The following is a 13193-nucleotide window of genomic DNA, read 5'->3' on the forward strand; positions in this document are numbered from 1 at the left end:
CATGTTCGACTCCAAGAAATTCTCACATGGATCGACTTGTACTTAGTGTGAAGATCAGAAATTTGAAGACCCCGGATCTAGTTTCATCCATCCGGGCTGCGATATATATTCAGGAGATAAAGACATAGACATGTGCAGCAGATGATCATCCTATTAAAAGGATGATAATTAAAAGCAGAGAATTATCAGTCTACTATCAGACGATCGTCTGTTTATGTACAACAAATGTATTTATAAAGCTGAGCATGGGAAATGCCCGCATCAGCTAGATCACGAAAAGAAAGTATGAAAAAATGCTGTATTGTATTGTATTTTGTTACAGGTCACCTCCCGACGATTGAATGAACTTCAGATCCTCCTAATAAAGCATTTCACCCGATAAATGACCTCATACTTTAGGGGGCAACTGTTATAGACATTTTTGTGCCTAACAACATGGAGCATGAAATGTCAATAATCTGAGGGATCCAAAGTCCCTAAACATGTTGTTCTTACCCTTAGAGGAACAAGGTCAGCAAACCACAGCACTGCAAATCAGTTCTCCACTAAAAAACACTCAAAAACAGGTCAGTTTTGGATCATGTCAACTGTTCCACTGAGCACCTGCGCTGAATGTCAAGAGCCCTGTGGTGTACCTGCGCTGCATAGCAAGTACAACAAAGCCTACCTGCGCTGGGCGTACTTTGACATGTGGAGGAATCTTTTCTCAATGTGCCAGTGCCTAGGAAGCTGCCAAATTGACACTTGGATCAGAAGATTCGCCTAATGATGAGTTAAGAGGCTCTAAAACTCCAAGTGGAAGATAGAAACTCTGAGTGGACTGAAGGACTGAAGAACAACTGGGGTTGAAGAGGACAACAAGTCACACATTCAGCTGACTTATCTTCACTCCAAAACTCTATATAAGGATCTCATCCCATGGGATCTAGAGGCCGGAATTTAGTGCAAAGAATTGCTGTTGGTTTTCAGTTGTGAGCATTAGGTGATTGCTTGAGGGAGGTGAAGAAGAGATTTCTCTCCGTCGGGAAGGTGATGCTGGATTGGACCTCTCATGGTTGTATCACCGCCTGAACCTTACTTCCATATATTAATAAAGCATTTGAGGTTCTTCTATTCGCATGTGTTTCAATGGTGTATTGTCTTACTTGCATATTTGATTTATGCTAATCCTTGAATCGATTATGAATGCATGCTTCTTGTAGTTTCCTTTTCTTGTCTTATTTGCAGGATCTCGTGTAGCTGGGCCCGTGAAAAGACTTGGAGCTGGGAGCAAGCGGCAATCAAAGGAGATTGGATCAACCATTTGCGCAAGACATCGGTAAGTGGATCTCTTCCTTTTATCTCTTGCATGTCATAAAGAAGAAACTTTAGATAGCTTTGCTTTCAGCTGTTGCTAAGGAACTGTCACCCTTAGAGTGGGTTAGGGTCATTCCGAGTTGGATACTTTCCCCCACAACAACACCTTTTCAGCCTCCCAGAAAGCCTTCATCCTTTTGAAATTTGACTTTTCAACAGCATGCTTTCTTGCTCTCACTCTTAGTTTAGCAATTTCATTGTTGGCAGCTTTTAACTTTTCTTCCATAACTTCATAACTGGCCTTTTCTGTTTGAGTGGCAGGAACTGTGTTTTTGTCTCCTCCAGGTCTTGGAGATGGTAAGTCTGTCAACTCCTCTTGAACAGCAAAGGTTTCCTATGTTCTCTCCAATTCAAAATTGGACTCCTACATCTTCTTGGATTTCCTGGTTAAGGGCTTTCTAGGTTTAAAAACAAAAGCTGCAACATCATCTTCAAATTCCAGTTTCTTGGAGGGTTTCACTTTCTTCAACTTCCTTTGATCAAATTTTGGCACATCTTCCTACACTAAAGGGGATTCTGTAATGTCAATGGCCTTTAAGATATCATTTAAATCACCCTTCAAGCTTGAAACTTCTCCCGAGATCAATGTTTTTCCTTTTTCCTTTGCAACTTGGCTTCTAGTCAACCTCTTTTGAAGTGGTTTGCTGGTTGACTGCTCTTGTGTCTTTCCCCTAACCTCAGATATCTTTTCCTTGGTAGATTTAGGAGTTTCAAGAATGACTGCTGGGCTTTTGACTGCTGGAGTTTTGACTGCTGAGGTTTTGCTTGCCTACTCTTTCACCTGCTTCCTAGGCTTTAACTTAATATACCTTTTTGCCCTGGACATTGCAGACTTGTTGGTTTCTGCTGATGGAGTTCCTTTAACCCTAGGGCTAGTGTCTGCACCTTGTTTTTCTGTCCCAAAGTCACATACAAACAAAAACGAAGACCAATCTTTGTTGACCCTTTTGAGCTCATGTAGAACTATCAATTTAATTAGACCATGATGAAACAGGGAGGTCTCACATCCTTGGGATTTTAACTGTACTTTATCTGCCATCTTAGCTATACTTCGAAATAAGAAGTAAGGCAAATCTAGAGAAATCATACCAGTAAAATGTAAAAGGAGTTTAAAATGGTATGAATAAACCTTTTGATATCTGCCTTCACAGGTGAAATAACGCTGAATGTTGAAGAGCAGGTTGGTATAGCTGTCCTTGATGTAGTCTTTGGGAACTACCTTGGTTAAGTCGGTTTCTGAAAACTGTGGCTTCAGGAACACCTTGCATGGTTCCATGTCGAATCTGAAGTTTTTGAACCATGTCTCTTGCCCCCTAGGAATTTCTGTCACCAATGCTATGACCTCTGGAGAAACCTGCAAATTAAGCATTCCAACCTTTGTACTTAAGCCACTGAAATGGAGTGAAAACTCCTTTGTCACCTAGGTATGCCCTCCCTGCAATTTCTTACAAAACTTCCAGCACCCTGCTTTCTTGAAAGCTTCCACAACTTCTTTGTCTCTGATTAGGACCTCAGTGCTTTCAGGTTCTGTTCTCAAGCAATGACCAGACCTGTGTCGTTTCTTCTCCTCTGTCATCTTTTCTCTTGAATTTCTATGACAAAAACGGCCTCCTTTGAAACTCAATTGATCAGCCTCGCTTGAATGATGAATGAGGAAAACCTTGGTGAACAATTACCAAAGCTTACTGTTTGAAAACAATTTCTGTTTGAGGGTTTGCATGCAAACTAACATGATGAGACTAGCCAGCCCTTTCAAATTTGAAAATATCTAACATAATGAACCCTAAATTTGAAATGATGAGTATGGATGGTGGCATGCATAAGGACTGACTCCTAGCTGACATCTAATAATGAAAATCATAACGGAATATTAATGGATTGATGTTTGACAAGACTATTTTCTGAATCTGTGCTTTCGTAGCGCGCAGGGAAAAACGCTACGAAAAGAGCAGCGTTTTTGTAGCGCAAATTAGACATTTTACACTATTTGTGCTACGAAAATGTGGTTTCGGGGCTAATTTCAAATTTTTTGAAAATTGGTTTAAGCTATGGGTTTCTTAAAAAGAATATAAGACTCATGAAACATGGGATTAGGTTGTTGAACTTTATTTGGACATAAAAATTGAAACCTTTGAGACTCCTAACCTATTACCTACCCATCAAAACATAAGGTGACTTGACACTTATCTAAGACCATGACTTAAAACAAATGTAAACCCTTGTTTTTGGTGATAACAAATCCCATCATTCAGATCAGTGTTTTAGGGCTCATCAAACCCTAATTTTAGTTGCTACATACCCTAAACAAGTCACCCCTTTGAATGCCTCCTTCCTAGATAGTTTCATGACTTGAAGACATCCAGAAATGGCCTCTAGAGGGACCAGCGCAGGTAGGCCCATGTAAGGGTGCGCTGCAGAGCAGTTAAGTCCATGCCAGGGTGCTCTACAGAGCACTTAGGCTTCCTTTCACCTGCGCTAGGCGATTTTGAGAGAAATTCACATAGGGTTTGGGGAATATTCTTATCTTTTGGAGTCATCTAGAAGGTTCCCTCACTTATCAACTCCTATGAGCTCAAAAATGGATGAGGAATGAGTTAAGATGCATCCTATCCTCTCATCCCTTCCTCCATGGAACTAATTCTAAGTATGGAAGGCCATTCAATGCCACCATTTATGACAAAACCTCCTTCATCTCCCTATAAATTGACCACTCATCTAAGTGATCAGGGGCTAGACTATGTTGAATTGTAAGGAGATAATGTTGCTATGAGATTTGGCTTTGAAGCAAGTATTGTAATGCTACAAGTTTGTCATGATTTTGATGTGATGTGGATGGGATCCAATCTAGAGGAATGGCTTTGAATCAAACACAAATTGTTGTAATTCTTTCTTCTATTCAATAAAGTGTTTGAACCTTTCTCCCATATGTTTGTATTGTTTTATAATGCTTATATGTGTGAAATGTAACTGATTCCATTCACTTATATTCAATAGATCTTTTGCTTTGATAGATTCTTTGTTTTTTGTTGTGTTTACAGGTACTTCTCAAGCGTATTAAGTACGGGAAGGAGCGACAGGATCGATACGAAGGAGACGAGAGGGAAGTGGAACTACAAGCATGTCTTCTCATCTTATCTATTGCTTATAGGGAAAGACTAAAATACTTTAAACTATTGTTCTAGATACGGCTACTTATCTAGGGAATTAGTATTTATCCGTAGATACCAAATTCTCCAAAACAACAAGGAATTCAGTAGGCCTAAATCTGAAACGCATTCGGTAGTGGGATTCAAGGAAATCGCAATGAGAATCGGTGAAACACCCTAGGAGTTGGATCAGAGACTGAAGTGTGGAATCTGCGAAGCCAATATGAATCTCACAGATAGTCAGCACCGGGATTGGTTTATAGTCGCACTCTTGCCCCACTTAAGAATTTCCTTGTCACAACAAAATATAGGGACTCGAGCGGAAGCATTGGAAATCACAATGAGGTTACATGAGACACCTATCTAGGACATGACATTGGGAGTTCAACAGATTCATGCGGAGTTGCAGAACCTCTATTTGGAGTTTCAAAGCTTGAAAAAGGAGAAAGCGGCTTGGCCAGAGGTGCACGAAGAAGTTTTGTGCCTCAAGTGTAAGAACTAGGGGCATGATAAGGATCATTGCCCTGTTTTCGCGAATTATATGGCAGGAGGAGGGCCAATGCCCTTGAGGTAGGAAGCTCAGGCTGGATCAAGTACAGGGCCCACGCTATGGTGCGCTATCTGTCAGGTAGCAGGAAAGCATGTAATAGATAATTTCCACTTGCTGCAAAAATTTGTGTAGACACCGCAACAGTTATTCTGCAATTTCTATAAATAGGTATACCATGACGAGCGTAACTATCGTAGCTATGAATTGATGATGAAAAGAACGCCCACATATCGAATGCAAATAGAAACTCAGCCTCTGAATCAAGGTACTGGGGGAGCGTGCAAAGGATATCAGGGATGTGGATGAGGCCGAGGAGGAGGAGGACCTGCGAGAGGTCAAGGGAAAGTTATTTGCTATAATTGTGGAGTGATAGGACACTACGCGCGGGAGTGCACAAGCCAGACAGGAGCATCATGTCAGTATTGTACTCAATTTGACCACGTGATATAGGAATGCCCTATACTAAGAGCTAATATGCAGGAGAAGAAGGCACAACCTCAACAACCTACCTAGAATCTACAGATGATGAGGGTTGAGCCCCGTGAAGAAGATCCCAATGTGAATATTGTGCTGCGAAGTGGGATGATGACCGGTGACGATAAAGGGAAGCAACCTGAAGAAAGTGAGTGGGTTCGCAAGGCTCTAGAAAAGGAGGTGGGATTTGATCTGGAGCGCGCGAGGGAAACATTCATGGAAGCAAAGAAAAGCTTCGTTGAGGCCTCTACCTCGGGAAGTCAGGATAATTTATCTGAAGAAGTTTACCCCTCTATTCTTACCACCTTTTTGGAGGGTTGTATGAAGCTATTGTACGACAGAAGGGCTATGAAAGGGTTACAAGAACTGATAAACAGGTGTGCTGGTAAGGAAACTGCTCCTGAAGGGCACCACGCAGTCATAAAGATATGAAAACACAAGACGAGAATAGGGCGTGAGATGAGGCTCATTGCGCAAATGTGAGAGTATGAGATGGACCAGGTCATTCTAGATCTGGGGTCAGATGCGAATGTTTTTCCTATACAGACATGGGAAAGAATGGGGAGGCCTATGTTGCAGTGGTCTCCGATTCAATTAAGAATGGAAAACCAACAGAATATTATCCCTATGGGAATATTGCATGGAGTAACAGTAGACATAGAAGGCGTGAGCGCGTTGGCCGATTTCGAAGTGATCGAGATTGTTGACGACAACAATCCATACCCCACGCTCCTTGGAATTGATTGGGCTATTGACATGAATGGGGTAATCAATCTAAAGAAGTGGACAATGTCATTTGAGAGGAAATCGCTCCGCATTGTAGTACCTTTGGACCCTACAGAAAGGTCGTGCTATACTGGACCGGTTCGCGATTATGAGGAAAGCGACGATGATTTGGACCAAATCTACAAAATAATAGTGCAAGATCAATATTGGGTTAATCTGACCGCTAATGGATGCATTGCATGGGACCGTGAAAGTTCCTGTACATCAGATTCAGATGAGGAATTGGAACACTGGGAGAATAGATTACATGAAGTATCCACGCTACGTTGTAATATGATGACTAAATTGTTGCAATGTGTATCATCGGAGGTAAGATTTTTTCCTTATTATGATGGTCTAACTGATGTAGATAAATTTTTGGATGCATTTGAAAGGGAAGTGCCTGATAAGCATCGCTTCCAAGCACTGGATTTGGCGTTGCGCGCTACGCCTGCAAGATGGTGGGGTATGCATAAAGACAGCTTTGATGGGTGGCGCGAGTACAGAAAAAATGATGAGATTGTGGTTTGGTCGCCAAAAAGTTCGGTTAACAAAGAAATATGATGGAAGGAATGATCCACGCAATCATTTAGCAAAATGGACTGATGTTTATGGAACAGAGCCACAACCTAAGTGGGTGCATTTATTTTGTCACACTTTGGATGTAATACCAATGAATTGGTACCTGGAAACAGAGCTCCTCCATGGCACTGAAGAGTGGGACATTTTGAGACAGGGATTCTTGATGACATTCAGCTTTGAGGATGGGTTCAAATTCATTGACGAGGCATTGCAGGAGGTTAAGACAGCGATCTTCAGAATATCGCAGGATCCTTTGGACTTGATTCAACCAGATTGGAGCACCCAGCTACACCATGCACTAGAGTGCTATAATGTGATTGCCGAAGACGAAGAGGAGGATCCAAGGAAAATTAACATCCCATAGGCAGAAGGCCACCGCGAAGTTAAGGGACCACAGATAGAGAATCCAGATATCACTGCGCCATTGAAAACTAGACAGGTAAACATTGGCACAGAGGTGGAACCGAAGTTTTCGAAGATAGGGGACTACTGGGATGATGCTACGGTGGACAAGGTCACTGAGTTGCTCCGCGAATATCAAGATTTTTTTCCCACAAAAATTTTGGACTTGAAAGGCATCATAGGTGATTTGGGAGTGATGAAAATAACTTTGAAACTGGACGCAAAGCCCGTTAAGCAGAGGCCATATCACCTTAATCCCAAATACAAGGAAAAGGTCTGCCTGGAGTTGGACAAGATGCTTGCAACGGGTATTATTGAACCAATGGAGGAATCATATTGGGTGCATCCAATGGTAGTTCAGGAAAAGAAGCAAAAGGATGAAATAAGGATTTGCATAGATCTCAGGAAGCTCAACGATGCTTGCATTCATGATCCTTTTCCAACTCCGTTCACAGATGAAGTATTGGATAATGTTGGTGGGCAGGAGGCCTATTCATTCACTGATGGGTTCTCTGGATACCATCAGATAAAGATCACGCCAGAAGACATGAGTAAGACTACCTTCATGACTGAGTGGGGATGCTTTCAGTATATGGTAATGCCTTTTGGACTTAAAAATGCGTCGGCGATCTTCTCATGCGTAGTCATCATGGTGTTCAAAGAGTTCATTCACAAATTTTTGGAGGTATATTTTGACGATTGGACAGTGTTTGGACTAGTAAAGCGCCATGTAGCCAGCTTACGCTTAATGTTGGATACATGCCGAAGGTATCAGATCGCACTAAACTTGAAGAAATGCTTATTTTGTGTCCCTTTCAGAATTTTGCTGGGTCATGTGGTATGCAGGCAAGGATTAATGGTGGACCCTGCTAAAATTGTAGTTATAATCAACTTGGAGGCACCAAGTTGTGTTAAATAGTTGCGCACAACACTGGGTCATACGAGATACTATCGGAAGTTCATTAAAAGTTATGCCCAGATTATTGGGCCTATGGAAAATCTACTAAAAAAGGATGCTACATTCTGTTGGAGTGAAGAATGTTAGCGGAGTCTGGATGTATTGAAGGAGAAAATGGTCACCGTGCCAATCCCAGTCTTCCCGGATTGGAAGAAGGAATTTCATGTGCATGTGGATGCGTCATGTATTGTGCTAGGAGTAGTACTGACCCAGGCCAGTGAAGGAGAACTGGATCACCCTATAGAGTTTGCAAGCAGGAAATTGTCTAAGGCTGAAAAGAATTATTCGATGACCGAGCGCGAAGGGTTGGCTATGGTATACGCACTCCAGAAGTTCCAACATTACCTGCTAGGCAGACATTTTAAGATGTACACAAACCATTCTACATTGAAATATTTAGTGAATAAGCCTGTGTTGGGGGGGGGATATGCAGATGGCTGTTGTTTTTTCAGGAGTATGATTTCGAGGTAATTGTGAAGCAAGGAAGGTTGAATACAGGCCCAAATCATCTATCGCGCATTGAAACAAGAGTGGAGCCCACCAATTTGGAGGAGGGGTTGCCTCATGGGTAGCTCTTCACGGTACGCATAGCGGATAATCAATTTGCAGATAATATCCACTTCCTGACTACAGGAACAGTGCTAGGGGGATACACAAGTCAACAGAAGAAAGAATTGGTAGTATGCGTGGTAGAATTTTCAGTTATTGCAGGGCATTTGTACAAGATGGGGTTGGACGAAATACTGCGATGTTATGTGCCTAATTTTGAACAAAATAGTATCCTCATTGAAGCTCATGGAGGAGCTGCGGGAGGCCATTATGTAGGAAAAGCGATAGCGTAGAAGATTTTACGCATTGGGTTGTGGTGGCCAACACTGCATAAGGATTCCAAAGCATATTGTAGGGCATGCGATGTATGTCAGAGAATGGGCAGGCCATCATGGAGGGATGAGCTGCCTCTGAATCTGCAAGTGTCATTGCAGCCATTTGAGAAATGGGCAATTGATTTTGTAGGGCTAATTCAGCCTCCAAGCAAGAAGACAAGTGTGCAGTATATCATCACCGCGACCGAATATTTGACCCGGTGGGCGGAGGCACAACCTATGAAGGATTGTACAGGGGCAACAACAACGAAATTCTTGTTTGAATATGTGTTGACCAGGTTTGGTTGCCCAAATATTTTGATGAGTGATCATGGTACGCATTTTCTCAATGAAACGATTAGCGCAGAGGAGTTCCAGGTTTATCATCAGAAGAGTATGCCATATCATCCTCAGGCCAATGGGATGGTTGAGGCATTTAATAATATATTGGAGAATGCACTCACAAAGGTTTGCAATGCACAGAGGAATCATTGGGATATGCTTGTACCAGCAGTGTTATGGGATTATAGAACTACCTATAAGAAGCTTACTGGTCAGACACCTTTTAGGTTGGTCTATGGCGTAGAAGCTGTAATGCCTATGGAGTACATTGTGCCTAGTCTATGCATAGCGGCTTTCACAGGAATGGTGGATCGCGGAGCTTTAGAAGAGAGGCTCGCGTAGCTAACAGAGCTCGAGGAAGATAGGTTTTTGGCTGGATTCCATCAACAGGTTCAAAAGGAACGTGAAAAAGCTTGGCACGATCGGCACATCAAACTGCGCACCTTCAAGGTAAATGATTTAGTTTTATTATATGACAATAAGTTTGATAAGTTTCCAGGAAAATTTTAGATGCACTGGCTGGGGCCATATGTTATCAAAGAGATTACAGATGGTGGAGCAGTTCAGCTCGTGAAGTTGAATGGAGATCCATTTCTGGGAAGGGTAAATGGAAGCCGATTAAAGCCATACACTGGGGATCCGGCCCAATGACTACATGACGGTAGCACAGTCTTAGCGCTCCAAGCAGCTGCAAGGAGGCGCAGGACTATAAACTATACTACCCGGTTTGTAGAGCTACGTGATAGGGCGTCTGCGTGAAACAGGATGGTGTCACGACACCAGACGAAGCACGAAGGGAGTTGCGCTATAGGGGGAGAGACCACACAGCGTAGCCAGAAAGTAACCGTTACAGTCATTTTTCATGATTTGACTGCCAGGAGATGGTTAAGAGGAGTGGGGGGGGGGGGAGGGGGGAATTTAAGGCATTTAAAGCTGAATTTAAGAGTGAAATCTTGGAAAATATGCCGCCAATTCAGAATTTATGGATGAATTTTGGAGGGAATGATTGGATTTGAATAGGAATTCTCCTATAAGTTACACATGGCCATCTAGCGAAAAACACTTTTCACTCTTAGAATTTATGTGTTGCATTACCGATTGTATATGAATCCTCAGGTTTACGCTGATTTGGTTGCTAGTTCTGTATTCGAGAAGTTACCCGAGCATACCCAGTGCTTCATTCTCATCACGATGTTTGGATGAGGAGAAACCGCTAGAACTGGAGGTACTATTGCCTCTGAGGGAGCTACTCCAGACGTGATGAGCATGGAGATTCTGGTTGCAGCACCTACAACTCCGAGGTTGCCTAGGCCGAAGCCTACACTCGTGAGAGAGGTCCCCAAGCCGAAGAAAGATAAACAAAAGAATTTGGTGCCGATGCACGAGTCACCGAGGAAGCATGCCACTACACAGGCCCAGAGGAAGGAAAAGCCGAGCACGAAGGAGAAGGGGAAAGTGGTGGATCTGGAGGCCGAGGAGGGCACGGAAGATATAGACACCGAGGGGGTAGATCCTATCTCTAAGTTTTCAGAGTATATCCCTTCATGCAAGGGGAAAGTGAAGGTCCCTAAGGACCCATATGCATGACAATTCCTCCTCAACACACCCCTATTACCGGAGAACCTCACCTTTGAAGGTCCGCGCTTAGCGCGGATCTCGCATTTGAAGCTGGAAGATTGGGATTTGGTGGACCATGAGCGGTTCCCCCACCTTGCTACAGACACCTACATGAAGAGGGTCTTCTACAAAGAGTCTGGTGTCACCGCGCTCGAGCCTGTGGAGTTGATTCACAAAGTGAACCAGTCGAGGTTATTCAACCTGTTGTGGGTGCCCCACTACCACTGCTCCAACATAAACCTGATCATCATTAAGCAATTGTTGTGCCTAGTTCATGACGGGTTCTTATGGTTGAATGCACCGATCCCCATCACCGATATGTTGATCCATCGGATCATGCTATTGCCACATTCAGGGTTAAATCCAGCCAAGGAGTTTGGCAGAAAGACGAGCAAGCGTGACCTCGCAGAGAAGATGAAGGACAAGTTCAAACTTGTGAAGAAGCTACATGGGTACTCGATTACCTCAATTATTGACCCTGCGGTAAAGTTTTCCACACAGATTTTGGTTGGCCAGATTATGAGAAAGTACTGTGCAGATGAGGTGTCGGCACCAGTGGTTTCTTTGGCAGCATAGTGAGTGAAGGGCATACAGTTCAACTAGGTGCGCTACTTGTGTAGTGAGTTCCTCGTGAACTGTAGAGAAGTGCAGGACGAGAGTAAAACATTCCACTATTCATGGTTGTTTCTCTCGATTGTGTTGGTCGCCTGGGATTTGCTAGAGGACAACCAATTTCCTCCCGTAGAGAAAGATTTGTCAGAGGCTGCAAAATTTGCATCTCTGTGGGCCACAAAAGATGTTGCGCTGGTCACAGAGACCAAAGTATTTTGGATGCTGATGGAGGCGATCATTCGCATGGCCATCAACCAGAAGCCATAGTTGTCACCAACCGTGTTTGAACAGCTTTTAGGGTACGCGGAGTTCAAAGCTGACTACCACTGCGTATACATTCGGGCACGAAAGGATCCGGAGAAAAAGTGGTTAGACCTACCCTACCTTGCTACAGATGATGCTATCGAGGAGGTCATCAAGTATTTTCCAACAGATTGGCATTGTCCTTCCGATCTGGCCATAGGGACTAGCAAGTCCGTAGAGAAGAAGAAGAAGGACACAGTGAAATAGAAGGTGCAGCAGTTGGCTAAGAAAAGGAGGAAGGAGGCCGAGAAGAAGGCCAAGGTATAAGCAGAGCGCGCCGCGAAGAAGCAGGAAGAGCGGGGCTCCGAACGAAGTGATGAGTCTCCTTCGCCTCAAACGGAGGAGGACAAGGAGTCCGTTCAGGGTGGTGGCGGTCAAGAGGATCAAGAGAGCACTCCCTTCAATATCAAGAGATATAGAGACCAAGGGAAGGAAGGACCTTGGAAGAATTCAAAGGAAACAAAGTCATCACTGGATATGATCACCTTAACAAATGGAAACCTGGATGAGATAGGTGATAAGGTGCGAGATACCACCGCAAAACTACTGCAGCAATTTGAGTAGTAGAAAAAGCAAGCACTGAGCACCATCCAGAAGGATCTGCGCGAGCTGCAGATTCAGACGACTAGAATCCAGGCACGTGTAGGATAGAGTAGCGTTGCATCAACAGGTTTGGCACCGGGTGCCACTCAAGTAGCGAAGATATTTAGATCACTAGATCTCCAGGAAGTTGCACTGCTAGATGTATCTTTGATCACGGAGGCGGCCATTGACAAGGCTATTGTCAGCTCTCTAAAGAACATCGGCCTCAACTTGGTTGCGCTCCCCAATGATTTTGTTCACATGCTGCAAGTAGGTGTGATCGCAGAAGTTAAGGCTAGGGAGCAACGCGCACTGAGCCTTATCAGCGAATACAGAGTCAACAACGAACAAAGGTTCGTTGAGAAATCAGAGGCACTGGAGGCACAGAAGAAAGTCTAGGCACAAAACGACCAGCTTGCAGCCGTGGTGGCAGAAGCCTGTAGAACCGTACCTGAGATGCATATACCAGAGGAAGCATCGTTGGAGGCGAAAATCAGAAAGTTGGTTGTAGGTGTACGCGACACCAAGACATAAATGGCTAGAATTCGGTTTGAGCTTAGCTTGAAGATCGCAGAGTTAGCATTGAAGTCACAATCTTCAACTCCACCAGAGATTAGGGAACAGAGCGAAGCCGTTGTGAA

At 43.6% G+C, this 13193-nt stretch overlaps 1 protein-coding gene across 1 annotated transcript in view; it reads left to right on the plus strand.

The window, feature by feature from the left end:
* The window catches only part of LOC149222449 (putative rhamnogalacturonate lyase B), a 40644-nt gene extending 27693 nt beyond the window's left edge, over window positions 1-12951 (plus strand). Inside the window, exon 2 of the mRNA XM_089387599.1 lies at window positions 12641-12951. Coding sequence (XP_089243725.1) covers window positions 12641-12951 — 311 coding nt within the window. The remainder of the gene's footprint in view (window positions 1-12640) is intronic.
* The last annotated feature ends 242 nt before the right edge of the window (window positions 12952-13193 follow it).

The sequence above is a fragment of the Pinus tabuliformis genome, chromosome Q (genome assembly GCF_031772625.1).
Source record: "Pinus tabuliformis cultivar Carrire ecotype Pingquan chromosome Q, CPIR1, whole genome shotgun sequence".
In the NCBI taxonomy this organism is placed as follows: Eukaryota; Viridiplantae; Streptophyta; class Pinopsida; order Pinales; family Pinaceae; genus Pinus; species Pinus tabuliformis.